Source organism: Colossoma macropomum, unplaced genomic scaffold, assembly GCF_904425465.1.
Source record: "Colossoma macropomum unplaced genomic scaffold, Colossoma_macropomum, whole genome shotgun sequence".
Taxonomy (NCBI): Eukaryota; Metazoa; Chordata; class Actinopteri; order Characiformes; family Serrasalmidae; genus Colossoma; species Colossoma macropomum.
The window spans coordinates 19,487,524-19,505,914 of NW_023494806.1; the positions used below are offsets into that span (position 1 = coordinate 19,487,524).

At 37.3% G+C, this 18,391-nt stretch overlaps 1 protein-coding gene across 3 annotated transcripts in view; it reads right to left on the minus strand.

Moving 5' to 3' along the window:
- Positions 1-18,391, minus strand: part of LOC118827213 (membrane-associated phosphatidylinositol transfer protein 2-like) — a 91,157-nt gene that overhangs the window by 40,910 nt on the left and 31,856 nt on the right. For all 3 annotated transcript variants that reach the window (XM_036598497.1, XM_036598496.1, XM_036598498.1), the window contains exons 3-8: positions 13,054-13,274; positions 6,898-7,112; positions 5,166-5,287; positions 4,029-4,262; positions 1,709-2,032; positions 1,208-1,303 (exon numbers count right to left, since the gene is read on the minus strand). In XM_036598497.1, the coding sequence (XP_036454390.1) occupies positions 1,208-1,303; positions 1,709-2,032; positions 4,029-4,262; positions 5,166-5,287; positions 6,898-7,112; positions 13,054-13,131 (1,069 nt within the window). In that variant the 5' untranslated portion in view covers positions 13,132-13,274. The remainder of the gene's footprint in view (positions 1-1,207; positions 1,304-1,708; positions 2,033-4,028; positions 4,263-5,165; positions 5,288-6,897; positions 7,113-13,053; positions 13,275-18,391) is intronic.

Consider the following 18,391-nt stretch of genomic DNA (forward strand, 5'->3'; position numbering starts at 1 on the left):
CGTGAAGAAGACAGAAAGAAAGCAACAGCACACAAAGTAAAAGTTATCCATAGCTGCAGATCTAGGATCAGATGCCCCAACCACATCCCAAAGCCCAGCTACAAAACAAAAAGAAAGGGCAAACCTGATTCTCAGTTTGTATGTAATAGAGACCACTACCACCGACAACAAAAGAAAAACAACATTTACTGAGCTGCATGTAAGTTTAAATTATATTTGAATTTCAACATTGCAAAACAGCTGCAAATTTTAAATATTGGGTGCTGATAATGATAACCAATAATTAAGACATTGTTGTGGCAGATGCAAATACAAATAACCAGATTTTTTCCAAGTTCTCATTATAATCCAGTGATCAAGAAGTTGTTTATATTAATAGTATCAGACTTTGGAAGCATAAGCCCAATCCTAAATCTTACATGCAGCTACTGTAATTAAATGTTTTATTTCCCAAACAACTGATGTTGTGCCATTTCCCAGCATTACTTAAAATGTTTAACATCACAACATTTTACATGCAGTTTCTTGCCAGCTTTGCTTCTATGGTTACTTTCAGTGAAGCGTAAGCTAAGAATAAAAATATGCCTTGACTTTTCCCAACCTATTTGGCATTAAGACTACTGATCATTTAAGGGGCTAATTCATTCGCACAATATTTTACAGTGTTATGAAAAAGTATTTGCCTGATTTTCTTATTGCAAAGTTTTTACATAGTTTGGGCTGTCGTTCTGTAAGCTGCAAAGGCAGATCACTGTTTTATTGCCATTTATTGTAGTGAACCAATAAATAAATTTACACAAGGCCTACCCATTATAAACTGGGCAGACTTTTCAGAATCAAGCTGTCTGCAGTTTTTAAGGCCAAAAAGAAGTATGTTTGTACAGAGCAATGTTCTAGCTAGTAAAGCGTGTGTTCCAGAAATAAACAGAACTCTGCTTGAACTACTCTCTATGAAGCTGAACTAACTGGAACTCAAAATATAACAAATAACTATAACTTTTGCTGTAGCAGGGGAAGTACCCGAACTGAAACTGTAAGAAAGATGGCTATGACTACATTTGGAATAACCTTAATGAATTATAAAATGTGATATTCCCATTATGTAATTGAATATAAGGTTTTGGTACAAGAATAAAATGCAGAAGACAACATACTTTATTGCAACACACACAGCACTTCCACTCACTTAGGGAGAGGCAATATTTACCATGTGCATCGAAGAACTCTTCGTCTGAGTTATCCTCTGAGTCACGAGCAATGCTCTGCATCCTCCATTCTGAGATACTGTGACGGGATGGACTCACTGGAATATGATAAAATCAAACAGCTTCACTGATTACATTTATAACATGGAAATGCAGAAGAAAGTTGTAAACAGAACTTTGTGAAGTTATACAATTATACTGAATGACCTGCAAGAGCAAAAGCAGTTTTAGAAAATTTGAATCCACTCTAAAATCTGGGAAAAATAAGGAAAAATAAGTTTTTAGAGCAGTAGTTTCTTGGTTTTTGACTGGTACTGTTTGTGTGTCGTAAAGTGCAACAAGCATCATCTTAAGCTTAAGACAACAAAATGCCTATACAGTGACAATCTGGCAAAAAAAACACTGAACACCCTTCTCAAAAAGTGTATGTGCACTAGTATATGCACACAGTGCATATACACAACACAACACAAACACTCTGAACTATAGCAGTGCCCACACACCTCCTCTTTTGGATGATCTGGAGGACCTGGATGATGTGGACCACTGCTTGGTCAGTGTGCCCCTTGCCTGTAGGGTGTCCACCACTGTAACCTCTTCTCCTGGGCTTGGGCTGGGTGTGTCCTGAGCCTCCTGGCTCTTCTCAGGGAAGGAGTCTGCCCCACCATTGGCCTCCGTTGCCTCCTCAGCATACTGTGCCATTTTCTGGGCCAAGGCCAGCTGGGTTTCCAGCTCTAATTGCCGGATATCTTCCATGGTTAGACCATACCACTCATCCTGCCAGCACCAGGCCTGCCGATGGGCACGCACCATCACCTTCCTAAGACCTGTCAAACATATTCAAATATATTGTTTTGCCTTGTTTTTCATATACAGCAGAATTAGTGCTAACTGTACAACTATACGACCCTGTATAACCCTGTTTTCAAAAAAGTTGGGACCCTGTGCAAAATGTAAATAAAAACAGAATGCAATGATGTGCAAATGATTTAAACCTTATACTTAATTGAAAATAGTACAAAGGCAAGATATGTTGAAACTGAGAAATTTTATTGTTCTTTGAAAAATATATGCCCATTTTGAATTTGATGCCAGCAACATTGAGACAGGAGGAACAAAAGACTGGTAAAGCTGTGTAAAAAAACACCTAAATGAACATCTAACAACAAATTACATTAAATAGCAACAGGTCAGTAACATGATTGGGAATAAAAAGGGAATCTCCACTCTGTGAAAGTCGGCGTAGGCAAATAGTGCAACAATTCAAAAATAATGTTTCTCAGTGTAAAATAGCGAAGAACTTGCAAAGTTCATCATTTACGGAACATAAACATTGGGACAGGACGAACAAGGACTGAACGAGCTATACAGTGCTATCAGCAATCTCCAAAACACACACCCAGACGGACCGTTTCTTGTCGCTGGAGATTTCAACCATGCCAATCTGAAGTCACTTCAATTAGTCAGGATCGGCAACAACATCTCCAGCACCACCATACTGAGCACCGGTGCCCTTCAGGGCTGTGTGCTCAGTCCAATGCGGTCTTGTTTGTTTACGGTGTCTAACGTCTGTTTTAATTACCGAATGTACTGTATTGTTTCTAGTTTAATGTTTTGCACACTTACGTCTGCATGTTTGCAATATGTACTGTCTATTTTGTTCCATGTTGCACCTTGTTCCCTCAGGCAGCACTGCATTAAAAACATGATTCTATAATGGAAATCACTGCATGGGCTCAGAAATACTTCCAGAAACCATTATCTGTGAAAACAGGTTGTTGTTGCATCCACAAATACAAGTTGTAACCCAATGCAAAGATGAAACCATACATAAACAGGATCCAGAAATGCTGACACCTTCTCTAGGTCCAAGCTCATTTAAGACAGACTGAGGCAATGTGAAAAATTGTCCTGTGGTCTGATGAATCAAAAATTGAATTTCTTTTTTGCAGTGTCCTTCGGGCTAAAGAAGAGAGGGACCATCCAGCTTGGAACGAGTGCATACTTCAAAAGCCAGCATCTGTGATGGCATTGGGTGCATCAGTGCACACGGCATGGGTGACTTGCACATTAGTGTAGACAATATTAATGCTAAACAATTTATACAAGTTTTGAAGCAACAAATGCTGCGAGTCCTAAACTAACCTGCCTGCAGTCCAGACCTGTCACCCACTGAAAACTTATGGTATATTATAGAACAAAAAATATGGCAAAGGAGACCCTGAACTGTTGAGCAGCTGAAATCCTATATCCAGCTAGGATCACGGTAGCAAAGGGAAAGCAGAGAATTCCAGACACCTGTTCCCCGCAACTTCTTCCAGCTGCTGCCAAGCCAACTTGGAGGTATAATCCCAACAGTGGGTCCTGGGACAACCTCGGGGTCTATTCCTAGTCGGCTGTGCCTGGTAAACTTCCAACGAGAGGCGGCCAGGGGGTATCGTAATCAGATACCTGAACCAACTCAACTGGCTCCTCTCAAAGTGGAGGAGTAGCAGCTCCAATATGAGCTCCTCCCGGATCACCTTATGAACTATGAACATGGCTTATGAACCATGTCTACATTTAAGACATGTAGACAGAGAGAAATAGAGTGTGACATTTTGAATAAAGAAAATCTGCCCTGCCAGAGAATAACCCCATACACAGAACAAGCCAAAACAATTAAGATATATTAGGAATAGAAATATTAGAAATTAGAAATAGACTACTCAATGAGTGAATGCGCAACCATAACACATGTTCTTGGGCAATAACTTTGCTGACAGATTATTATTGTTATTATTGGTTCATCATTCTAGTTAAAACAAATACAAAAATACACACCAACATCATGAATGAAGCGCTCTATTTTGGACTGCATGCCCCAGTAGCGGAACTCCACTTTGCAGAGTTTGTAAGCACACATGATTGGTGACTTGCTGGGATCTTTCACAAACTCTTCAATCCAGTCATCATTCAGAGGCCCCCGATTGGTTTTGATGGAGTGGTATATACGAGGGTCCTCTTCCACTTTGTACTCATGAGGTGGGATTGGGTCCTTCACTATGTCAATGAGATCTGGACAAGAATTCAACATGACAAACTGTAAAAAGGTTGCCAAACTGACATTATAGCTGATCCGTTCTGCTATTTTAAACAGAAAAATGCCATCCAGCGACCATCATATTAACATACTGAAGAGCTGTATGAGTTCTTTCTTGAATTTTTTTTCTCGAATTTTTATGAATTTTATTACAAAATCATACAATAAACAGGGTCAATCTTAAGACAACATTCTATTTATTGTTAATTTAAAATTGATTCTGAGACCTGGCAAGCACCATTAAACGTGTAAGTTTACTTTGCATTATGACAATATTGGACAAAAAACATACATTTTTATATTGTGATAATACATTTCCCAGTCACAGAATGTACTCTAAAATATTACAAGGATGGAATCTTGCTTAGGAGTATTAGAGAGTCTATAAATCCACTATAAATCCCAGTCTTCTGGTTGTCCATTAAACATATAGTAGCCATCTGAATTAAAAGAAATTGAATTCATGTTTATATCTTACAAATCCCATAGAAATATCAAAATGGTTGCATTATATATTTACACTTAAGTATTCAATTAAAATGATGCCTAGTAAATCAAACCTGGAAAAGATCTCCATCTACACCCTACAAGTACACAGAATATTGGTAATTGATAATAATTTGCAAATACTTATAATAAAATTAAAACAGTATCATTAAATGGCCTCTAGAGGCCACGTGAAAATACAGGAGTCTAGTAATTGTTACAGGGTAAACATAAGGCCTGAAAAATATAAGCATATTAAAACTGTTAAAACTGATCTTTAATCACTGAAAGCCACAAAGACATTTGATGTAATCATTACCTAATCAATCAAGTCCTTCCAAAACTATTCTACAATTATTCAGTGATCAGATAGGATGGGCATCTGAACATACCAAGAGTTCTTTGCCTCCTCTCCACTGGAGACAAATTAAAAACATCTGCTTGGTTTCCTGTATCAGATTTGTAGTATGTCTCAATGTCAATTGAAAACTTCTCCACAAATGGGCAAGTATATCTAGGAAGAGAGAAGAAAGAATGAGAAAAGAGATTAGAGAAAAAAAAAGTATGATAGGCATAGAAATTCTAATTCTAATTCTACTAATATTCATATATTACCTTTACCACTGATATCTTTACCTTTCTACCAATTTATTCCTCTTTGTTATTGGAGTGTACTCATCTCCACCTTACTCTGCACTGTGTTATCACCGTTTGGCATCTCTACTACCTTATTAAGCACTGGTCCGCTCCTTACTGGTTCGCTCCTCCTCTGACTCTGCCTTGGCACCTTTCCCTCATTATTATTTGCATCTCTTCTCAATTTGTGGCTTCATTAGTACATAAATATATATTTTATAAACTTTCTCTAGTCTGCACTAGTCACTCCTGAGACTGTTACCATACAAAATCACTGTTTGGCTGATTTCAATGTCATTTTTGTTCATTTTGTCACACCTGTTGTCTGCTTTCTTTAGTGATGTGTTACTTTACGTCTGCATGCTTTGCCAGGGGAATTAATGTACAAGCATACCACAATCATGTGTAGAGTGCCCACATTAAAGGGGAATTCAACCTATTTTTTTAATTTCTGCATAATTAAATCATTATGATGTATGCAAAGTCAATCAGAGTAATTTTATGCTACATACAAAGTCATTCAGAGTGATTTTATGTTGCATGCTCTATTCTTGAGAAACTTAACAAGCCAGAATTGTGGCAGTGATAGTACCAGACAACCAATTGTTCAATGCCTCTTAAAGCTATTCTACCAAAAAAAGTATCATATGAAATGGTAGGTTCGCTGGTGGTTTTCAATAGTACATAAATTGGCTATATTTGTGTTGCAGACACTGAGACTCCTGGTTCCTATCACACATGACTGTGATAGAAAGAAATGAGTTTGAAAGATTCTTTACAATGAACCATTTCACAAGAAACCACTCTGAATTTCTGTGTTTACATCGCAACCACTGAAAAATAAGTTTCCTATAAGTTGAACTATTGTTACTTCATTGAAATAATGAATCAAGTAGAATTTCAAGTAGCCTAGCAAAAAACAACTTTGGTAGGAGTAAGAAAGTATCAGGTCAAGAAAAAGTACAGGGTTGCAAATAAAATGTCAGCAGAACTTTGTTAGAACAGTTAATGAATGGCTAAGGCGCAACTGAATAAGAAGTAGATTGCTTTCCTCACAAACACTACAAATAATAATTATAATAATAAAAAGTACAAAAAAGTACATAAGTGTTATTTGAAAATACTCAGAAGTACAAATCCTTTAAAATATATAACTGAATAAACATAACTAGTTGCAATCCACTTCACACTGTCAGTTAACAAAAAAAGAGGTATATAACAGGACATAAACCTTTGACGTATGCTACGACAATCAGTTACATGAGAACAGTTTAAGATCTGTTTTAAATTTCATGTTTTCACGTTAAAAAGGACAGACAGTGATTTGACACCATTATCTTGGGAGCACTTACAGAAAATGATGAAACAGCGTGAGATAACCATGAGAGGCAAACCCCTTGTATATATGAATGAAAAGACAGATTGACACACACAAGGAAGAGTTAAAATCAAAAGACAGATAGGTAAGAAAAACATATAGACACTCACCGTGTGCGTGTGTATGGATATGCATTCCAGGATTCCTCCTCCACCCTGAGAGCTGCTTTGGGCAGGATGGAGCGGAACCAACTGGGGATGTGCATGCCTATGTGATAGACCTTGTGTGTGTATTGACCAGTTCCTCCAGGTCCATCTGTATATGGCCGGTTCTCCAGGATCTCCACACCACTGCCCTCACCACAGCTCTCCTCACGACTCTTTTTCTGGAGGCAGATGAGAGAATGAATGTGAGATTACAATACAAAATAATCAATGTAAAAAATGGATCCTTAGGTGTTATACATAAACATAACTTGCCTAAAAGGAACTGCAAAAGGAACTAAAATGCATAAAAGATTCATACTGTGATCACTGCCCACAACAATGTGTGGAAACCTCTTTGCATATGGTGTGGGAGCCTAAAGAAATACACAATAAATATATAACATTTTCATTTTTGTAATTTTAACTGAATATTTTAACTGAATATTTGTTCACCACTAAGCCCAAAAAACAATTAGCTACACCCTCTCAGCTCCCATGTATTAGAGCAAGTTAATGGTAAAAGGGCTATTTTCATGCATGTTAGAAAATCTAATTTAATATCTAATTTTAACTTACCCTGGAGTAAGTTAAACATTTCTGGGAATTGTGTGACCTTGGCATTCTGTTCATTCAAAGGCAGAGCTTTTGAAAAGGCACAAGCATTTGACTCAAACTTTCAAATCCCTATTATTTGATTTCATGAGCCATTGCCTCTTCTTTTCATTCTGTCACTATTGGACTAAAAAATGAAAATGGAAAATCAATATTTGAGAAGACCACACCTAATGATTCCATAACAACCTTGGCATATAATGGAGACAACCAATGCTGAACCAACAAAACACATGACCAGTTACTTACTGCGTTCCTTTCTTGGATAAGGAGTACACCTCTATTTGCCTTTCTTTAGACCTACATAGGCAAGACTTTGGTGACCAATTAGTCAAAGTACACAGATATAAATTACTGCGTTACGCATGGAAGAAGAAGTTTGTACTGTGGATGACGAAAGAAGCATTCTTTTGCACAGTGAAAGTGATTTTCATTTTGTATGTATGCAAAAGGATACTCTGTTGGGAAAGATCAGGTGTAGCTTTTTTGTCATGTAAACATGCTGAAAACATGGTTTTCAACCTGACTAGTTTCAATTATCTATTCTACACCAGCAAAGTCCAGCTCAGTAGCATAACATTTAAAGTGAAAACCTGAAACTTGAATTTATAATGCATGTACACCAAATGAACATACACCAAATTGAATGTTTTTGTTTTATGATACATGGTATTTGACATCTATGATTTGAATTAGTGCCAACTGGTGGGAGACTGTGTATGTACCAAATGTCTGGAAAATCAGATAAACCTGATATCCCTGTGCCCTGTGTTGTGTCTTTGAAGATATGTGTACTGTACGAAGATATAATTGCACTAAAAATAAGTTAAAAAAAAAGGAAAGGCAGAAAACACATATTTAAAAGAAAACTAAGCAGAAGCTTCAACAACTATTGTTTTTTTCAGTATTTAGCATGTCCACTGTTTAGATTTATTACAACTTTCATTATTTTCGTTAAAAAAATCTACAGGGATATTTTTAAGTTTCGTCTTAGAAGCTGGTTGCACTTCTGCTTCTCATGATCCAAGTATTCAATGATCCTAGATATTCAATGATATTGCAGTCTGGTCTTTGTTTTCAGTCCAATGGGCCTCATTCACCAATGCACCAATCTTCGTGAAAATGCCCTAAGCGGATTTTAAGAAGAAATATGTTCTTAAGAACGGTTGGTGAATGAGGTCTATTGTTCTAAGAACATGAGCAGCTTCTTTGTTTGATTTGCCTATTTTCTTTTCTCAGTAAGGGGTTATTCACAGCTATACACCCTTTTAGACCCATAGCATTAAGTTGGACAGAAACACCTGTGAATTTTTTCAGATGTACTGAAGTATTATTTATCTGATGGTGACAGTTTTGGGGATATATCAGGTCTTGTATGGTTTTTATGAGCTCCATTTGAACTACAGTTTTGGAAACTTCTTGTTTTTCACTTATCTTCTTTTGACTTGCCTGTTCCTTATGCATCTTACGTCTAATCTCCTCAGATCCTGATAAATAAATAACTTGTACTTAATGGCCATTTTGACTGGAAATTAAATAAATGAAGCATGGTCTCTGAATTTTGCACAGCACTGTACCTCTACAGTATATATCACATTAGCAACAATACATATCACAAAATGCAGGCTATTAACACAACAACATATCTTTAAGAGTTAACATCCTGTCTGAAGGCAGACCTTCTGTCTGAAGGCAGAACTAACATCAGAAGTACCGTCAAAGTATCTCAGGATTTTACTTCAACACATAGGCCTATGTACTGTTCTAACGATTTCAATCATGCTATATTATGGTGACTTGTGTCAGTGGGCAGGTTTCCACCTATGGGTTCTTATGTAAAGGTTTTAACACTTTTGACAATGTAGGTGATGGAAGCAGCAATTATTGTAATATTAAATATTTTTCAAATATCATTTTTTTTCCATTTGAGCAAATGCTACATTTATGCCTTCATGTTTTGATGCATTTTCATTCTATCTCTTATAAAATGGAAAATGGAAAGTTGATGGAATGCTATCTGCTGATGCCTGTGTGGCCTGAAGTCCGTGTAGTTCTGTATGACCAGTGTGGGATGAGCAAAAAAGGAATAAAAAAAGAGCAAAGGAGGAGAGGAGAGGAGTGTGAGCTATCCAACTCAAAGCTCCTCATTAACCCTGACAGGCGTTTCATTACATGTGCTCCTGCTCTCAACACCACCAGTGGCTGATCAGACATTATACACACACACACACACACACACACACACACACACACACACACACATTAGTCTTCTCTGAGACACAGACCACAAAAACTTTGTCACACACAGTCAGAATCAGTTCTCCTGGAAGACAGAGCCATTTGTTGAACAACAATTACAGTCTCACTTTCCCACTTAACATAAAGACTTTCAGTTGTAGATTTAATGTTTTGCTGAAAAATCACATTAAGGGACCATAACCTCTATTTTTGTTGCACTTTATGTCTTTTTCTTGTTCATTAATAATGTTTATGTAATGTTTGTGACCATTTTCCAATCTCTCTTCATCCTTCAGAATTAAATAGGCTGGTTTTGCCACTGTTTCTTTAAGAATGATATATGTAAATGAGGACTGCTCTGATTATCTGCACTGATCATGCCTAAATCTAAAAGAAGTCGTATCTGAAACATTCCTTATAACTTTAGCGTGAACGTGAACATGGAAAGCTAAACTGCTGTAGTCTGAATAGGCAGATAAACATCGACCAGCCACTTCATTCTACTGCATGTCCTTGTGCATCCATTTTCTGCATACTATTTTAGCCCCTTTTTACACTGTTCTCAAATGATCAGGCCCCCCTTAGGACCACTACAGAGCAGGTATTATTTGGGTGGTGGATCATTGCAGGGACACTGAGGTGGCGTGTTTGTGTATGTCGAACTGTACGAGAGGAGCAGACACAGCAGTACTACTGGTATTTTGAATGATTCATCACCCAAACAATACCGCTCTGTAGTGATCCTGTGGAGGGCCTGATCGTTTAAGAACAGGGTGAAAGGGGGGTAATGATAAACAGATGGAGTACAGTCAGTAATTGTAAAGCTAAAAAACGCAGCTATATGGTAAATGAACCCCATAAAATGGACAAAGAGAGTAGAAACTAAGTAGGTGTATTTAATGAAGTGCATGGTCAGTGTATTTAAATATGCTGGTTTTCATGATGTACAAAAACGATAAATTCAAAACAGCTCTTTTTGCAGGTTGGTTTTCATATTTGAACAGCATAGACTGGGGAGTGACTGTTACATTTAAAACTAACATTTATGTTTAATGTTAATTACGTCAATTTTAATTAAATAAAAAGTGAGGACAATTTGGTTTTAATGTCATGGGCTTTTTAAGTCTGTTGTCACAATTCAGTTCTGGAACAATAGCCAACAACAAGGACGCTGGAGGGCCACATCCCTCAACAACATGACAGGTGAACACCAGTCATTTTGTTACCATGGCAACACCCAGTAAGTTAAACTGAGACTCCTTTTTGAGACTTTGCCTTTCTCTCTTTCTCTCACTGCACAACCTTCCCACTCACTTTCTTCCTTCCAGCCCTCCCAACTCTCTTTATCTTTTTTTCTGAGCAGCAAACATGGAGAAGACATAACCAAAGGCATGCTGCTACTGATGTCACTGGTTGTCAGGGTAACAGTGGTGCTGTGATTTGAGGCTGGGTCATCATGGGTCATTGGTGGTGCAGGCCAGAAACAGCGTTACTCTTTCAGGATCAAGCAAATAACAGAACTAGAGGCCAGAGAAAACTCTGATGTTATCACATACTGAAACCTACTTTGGTATAATCTGAATAGACATAGTGATTAACAACACAATGTTTTATTGTTCAGGAAAAAAAAAACATGCTAAAAGGTAAAAATTCTGGCAGTGAAGTTGCCAATAAAAAACTGTTCAACTACAGTTACTTCTGTAAAAAATAAATAAGAATAACACCAGCAAAAATCTTAATTTTCCTTTTTACCCAGTCTTTCTTGGAATTTATCCAGGGTCAGAACTCCATCAACTGCACAATGCAACTAACAAGTGTTCTTTAGACATCCTGGGCACAGATGGCTTTGTCAGGATTCAAACTCAATTTCTCAGTGATGGAGTAAACCCTTAGACACTTGCACCACTTGTTAGCATGAATGCTGTTATTGGGGCTGTTTTCACTTTAATAGTATTGTGTGTTAGCTGTTATACTACCAAATATCTCTACAAATTTGCATTAAAATAAACGTTTAATACTGATGAATTAGGCATCACTTTGGTCTGCCACATTAATAAACCTTGAGTGACAAAGCCTGCAAAAAAAGAAATACATTTCTCAGCACAAGTACAAGTCATCCACGTGGCAAAAGCAACCTGGCAACCCACTGTAATCTTGTCAGATTATGACTGCCACCACACAAGCACAGGGAAACAAGATTGATCATGGAGCAATATTGCTAAAACTAATCTGGTCAATATCCCTTTGCTTAATGAAATTGCACTATTAATAGTGAAAGCATTATATAACACTGCCGACACCTTTTCAGTCTGTTTAAACTAAATGAATAAACATTGCCTTAAAATGTGTGAGATTTGTGTCCTTCACTTTCAAAGATGTTCTTCATTGTTGCACTGCCTCACTCTATCTGAGATCTCTTTAAGTTGATTAGTTATTTCTCCCTTGTCAACAGTCTCACTCTGTTCAGCAGTAATTTGTTTATTTTTCTAATAGAATTAGTAAAATTTGTTTCAGGAATCACAGCTGAATTAGCTGTCATGATTTTCTTGATTAAGCTTGATTACTTTTTTTTTTTTTTCTAAGAAAAACAACAGCAATTTAACCCCTAATATGTGGGGTTACAGTGGGCCCACAGTTTTATTACCCACTTCTACAACATAAGAATAGTTCAGCCAGTTTGCACTGAAGTCCCTATAGTTACTGAATAATAAGCCTTAGTACGTAAGAAGTCTGGGATTTTAAGGGGTTAAATTTCTTGATGAATTGGCAATCATTAGTTGACAATTTGCATATTTTAAATTCTTCTACAGGTCTCTCTCAAATTAAGAAGAACCTGACCAACATATCCATATATATCATTTATTTGCCACATTTTTGTGTCATTTTACAGCTTCCTAGTTTACATTAATACAATTAACAAATACATATTTAGGAATCTTTTATATGGTTAGTTACATGGCTTTTTCAATTGAACTGTAAGGATCTGTATGTTAGCACACACTTCAATTCCTCACTCTCATAACTTCATAACTTACACAACAGTTTAGAGCAATTACTGAATAATAATACTAATTACTGTACAATAAAAGGGTTCAAGGTATAAGTTTATTTTTATTGTTTGACCCTTTTTAAAACTACTTAAATAATCAGTGTCAAGTCATTTGTAAGATTATAGAACTACTAACATATTAATTTAATAGCTCAGCCCTACAGTTGTAAATCATAGAAAAAAAGACACTGGAACCAACCTCACAATCTTTGTGGCTTTACCTGGATCATGTAGAGCTGGGCAATGCGGTACTCTTCCACACTCAGAGGCATGGGGATACGATATTCTTTGATTAGCATCCTGGGAAGCGTGACTATTTGAAGAATATTCAAGGAAGGGATACAGGGGCAAGTGGAGAGAGAGGGAGGGAGGGGAAAGGGCTTGAGGAGGAGGGAGGAAGCAAGGTGTGTCAAACAGCCACCAAAGTCATCACTGCCAAAACCTAAAGATAGTACAGAGAAGACAAAACAATTTCATGAACAACATTATTTATACTATTATTATAAGCTGTATGGTATTTTGTACCCCAACCACTGCAAAGAGCTTAAATATTACAAACTGATCCCTGATTACTGTTTACCTCTTAATCCACTAAACAAGGCATCCATTGAGAGTTAATAAGCTTGTTAGATAATTAATCCTGTTATGGGATCGTTCCACTGTTTTGAGTGCTACAGTTTTATTTAAATAAAATGAAAGGCACTACAGCAATAACAAAGCGCAACAAGTGTGGCCATTACCACAGACCACTGAGTGGATGTGATTAATGGGGTCCAAAAGTCACCAGTGTTAAAAATATTTCTATTTTGCATTCCTTTCTAATTTGATTATTATTAGTAAAATCATGTTCAATGGATTCCTGCAAGTCTCAGTTGAGCTTGTCATTTTTAACTGCATTTACACGATTCTACCAAAATATTATAGCATATTATATATGCTATAATATATTATAGCAAGCTAAAATGGTTACAAATACATTTATCCATCATGTCACATGCAATCCAAAAGGCAATGAACTTAATTCAAAAAGCTAAACATCCTTTGTAGAAATCCACATGAATATCATAGGTCAAAATTTTCACTTCATTTGCTCATGAATCCTTTAATCAACATATCTACGTGACATGTCAACTGATAAAGCTATTGCACACTGTACTCTCTCAGTCTTGGCAGATTATTACAAGAACACAGACTTTTTCAGACCTGATACTCTCAGTTCGAGCTGTCTGTAGATCCTGGATCATCAAGTGCAGATTTCTTCAAACTCCAGAATCTAATGAGACTGTGTGGTAATTTCCCTTATCAGGCAACTTCATGCTCAGTCTGTCTGTATGACAACTACATTCAGTAGTGTACAAGACTTACATACAGAATTAACTGGGGGCTGAGAAAAAGAGTAGTTGTATGTCACATGGTCACAAGTCTGGCTAAACGTAAAACAGATTAAGTCAAAGTCTGAGGGAGTGACTGGGTGCACCATGGCACCATAAAACAGCAAACTAGAATAAGGACTTTGTAGTAGGAGTTACTCGCACACACTGAATAAGTATAAAAAATTATTGGTGTTTACTTATAAAAGTCATACCTGATGGTGAATCTCATCTGCAAATCCATCAAATATTTAAAAAATGCAACAAAAATCTGTCTCTGTCATGTGATTTGCAACAAAACAGAAGTAAAACAGAGGAATGAACATATCTATGCTTGCACTCAGCCATGCAGGTATGATTAAAAGCAGAAATAGCTGTTTTTTGCACTGGGCAATAAAAGGTTCCAAATCAGCTATTTCTGTCATTTAATCTACTCTTCTCCTTTAATAGCACTACTTTGCAATGCTATCATCATTTAATAACATGACCTAACATGACAGAAAATGTTTAGATTTTTGTGTACAAGAAAGTACCATTCTGAGCTAGAAAAATGTGTATAAACATGTTTCACAGTCCAATTGCCTTTAATTATTACTCTCAATACCTGCATTTTGTTTCTTTTTTATACATACATACATCATCTAAACCGCTTATCCTTCTGGGTGGGGTGCTGGAGCCTATCCCAGCTGTCATTGGGCGGAAGGCAGGATACACCCTGGACAGGTCGCCAGTCCATCGCAGGGCAAACAGACAGACATACACAGTCACACACTCACTCACACGTAGGGGCAATTTAGCGTGTCCAATTGGCCTGACTGCATGTCTTTGGACTGTGGGAGGAAACCGGAGTACCCGGAGGAAACCCAAGCAGACACGGGGAGAACATGCAAACTCCACACAGAAATGATCCTGGTCGTCCGGCTGGGAATCGAACCCAGGCCATTCTTGCTGTGAGGCGACAGCACTACCCACTGCGCCACCGTGCCGCCCCTTCTTTTATATAGTGATAGAAAACATTGCAGCACACAGAAAGCTTCAATTCCACATACTGATGCCCATCGAGGACATACATGTGTTAAGGGGACATTGCTAAAGTCTCTGAATGTATTTCAGTTGAGATGTTAGGTAAAACAGAGTTAAAGTATGGTTATATAACATTTAAACCACATAACTTTGACCAGCACACTAATTTGTTGCTTAGAACAAAGGGGGTATTAACTTTTGTTATACTCCCTATTACACACACATCTACATACCTACAACCATCTATGCAATGGGCTTAATTAAGCATTCATGATGTCAGCTACTATGACAAGAAGTCAAATGACCAAAATACAAAAACAACAAGGGACAACAAAGTGGACTCTGGATTACAGTATTAGCTAATACTCTGGCTTACGTAGTTCTCACTCAAATCCCCATACCACAAGGTTTTAATTCAAACTCTGCTATATGAGACCCAGTACCTCAGAGAAAATTCTGGGGGTAAATGTTATTTCTTTTTTCTTCAGTGCCCTTTTTATAGCTCTTCCTGCAAAATACAGTCTTGTAGATGGGATGGTACATACAAAGAACATCTTGCTAGACTCAAAATAACTGGACTCTTGGTAAGTTCTGGGAGGTAAAAGTAGGCTAGTGTGGGCAAAGTGGCAGAGCAGAGGAGGGTTCGTGGGAGGAAAAGACAAGGCCGAGACAGAGCATTGACTCAAGCCTTGTCTCCCAAAAGCAGGGGTATGCATGTGCATTAGAGGGCACAAATATGTGTTTTGTATTTTTGTGAGTACATCATAGGTATTACAGTATTTCCAGAAAACAAATAACTGCATATATCAAAAAGGCAGATTTAAACCAGTTATAGAGCCTGTAAACAATAACAAGTGCATTGAGACAGCACAGAAATCGAATTGGATATCAGTTCATTACAATATTACCCTATTTTTTATCAATTGTTTGGACTTTTCCTTCTTCTATAACAGAGTATGTGAGTGGAGCAGCAGACATTTCCGCTTCTCGCTCCAAGTTTTCTGTAATCATTCCACATTTTTATTTCCCGCTCCTTGCTCACTCCTTGCTCACACATCAGAGAAAACCGGCTTCATGTCCATACGATTCCATATGGTTAATTCTTGTCATATTCAGTTTATGTTGTGAATGTATGGACAAACCACTACATGCTTCGTTTGGTGAATTATGTATTTTTTTAATAATGTTATTAAACAAAAAACTAGTTAACATTCTGTGCTACAAGACTTTTTTTTGGTAGGTATAGGCTTGAAACGATGGCCCACAACACTCATTTATATTCTTATGTTGATGGTAAACAACACTCATTTAACACAGACACATCTTCTTTCAACATTTGCGCAGCAAAATGGACAACATGAGACTAATTGTGTTTAATATCTGTAGAACTTGAGCTGTGAGCAGTGAGAATTTCCAATATATATATTAGGGGTGGGAATCTCTAGGCACCTCATGATTTGATTCGATTACGATTCAGAGGGCTGCGATGCGATTATAAAACGATTATCGATGCATCTCGATGCATCTTTTTTTTCTACATAGCATTTATATTTTCTCACCGTGTGAGCTCAAGTTTCGAGTTCAAGTTTATTTGTCACTTGCACAACATAGGACATTTATGCACTGAAATGCTTGTGGTGAGGCTCAGCTAATCACTCTACAGAAAGTAAATAAGTAAAAATAAAAATACAAGAAAAAACAACTGAAATATATTAAATATACACAAAATATACACAAGATATATACAGAATGTAGAGACAATATACATTTTAAAGTGACTAAGTGACTCGGTGTTATTGTTATTTAAAGTGACTTGGTACTTTTAAAGCAAAGTATTTATAATGATCCATAATGAATTTTCCAATATCTTTTTTAATAAAACAAATGGAAGTGATGTGGCAAGTGAACTAACTGGAAGGCTCTCATTCAGTGCTCTTGTTTGGAGCACGAGAAGCTGCTGCCACTCATCTGCGATAAAATGCGCAGTTACGGTGAAATAAGATCCAGTGGCAGTGGATGTCCACGCAGCACGTTACAGCTATTCTACCCGTTTTCTTTAGTGATTGTATAACTTTGGTTTTGGTCTCGTTGTAGAGACAGGGGGGATCGCTGTGTCAGTAAAGTATCTTTGAGACGGGACGTGTGCAACATAGCGCGAAAGCCCTGTTTTGCAATGACTGAGAATTGCCGTGCAGACTGCAGGTCACATAGCAGCGATGCGTTATTCGCATTTATAAGCAGCGCAGTTGGTTTCCTGGTACGTTAAATCTGCAACGAGAGACTGTCAAACAGTAAACATTGGCGAAGCTGAAGTCGCTTCTCCTTTGAATTCTCCCGTTCCACCTTAAATGGTGCCGGTCGGATTTCTCACTCATCCAGTAGTGTTTTTCTTGTGTGCCGTCACAGACCGTCCGGGCGCTGCACTTACCCACTTCCAAGTTCCGCCTTTTGTGTTCCGTCAACATTATGTTATAAATGAAATATTTAGAAATTGATTTTTGACGTTTGTGAATCGATTCAGAATCGTTCACGTCTGCATCGCGATGCATCTAAGAATATATATATACGTATCTCTGCTGAACAGCACAACAAACACGACGACAATTTCATGCATTAATACAGAGTTCAGCTGATGCATGTAGTCATATGTATACTGAACATTTTGCAACAGTCTGGAATGTGGCTCACGTAGCAAACGTAGATGATTTTTGGTCCTATGTCCAAGATACTCTCTCTAATATTTTGAAACAATTTGTATGTACACAAAGATCCTTGGACTTTCCTTTTGAGGCAGAATTCCTTTCTACTTATCAAAAAAAGGATTCTTGGCTGGCCTTGCAGCTGCCAAAAAAGCCTCCATTCCTGCGCGTTTTGTTTGGCTTACTTATTTTTGGGACATCACTCTTCTAGAACATATAACAGCCAGGATAAATACGGCCAAAATAAGAACAACTGAGTCCTGGTCAAATACTGAGAAAGAAAATAATAAATAAATAAATACAAATAACTAGAGCTTAGTGACTACTGATAACTGATATGAGTGCAGAAAGACTTTTATACTGCGTTCCTTCATTTATTTATTTATTATTTATGTGTATGTCCTCTCCTTATATGTGAGTGTACCACTGACCATCACTACTATCATCATTAATGTTACTATTATTGG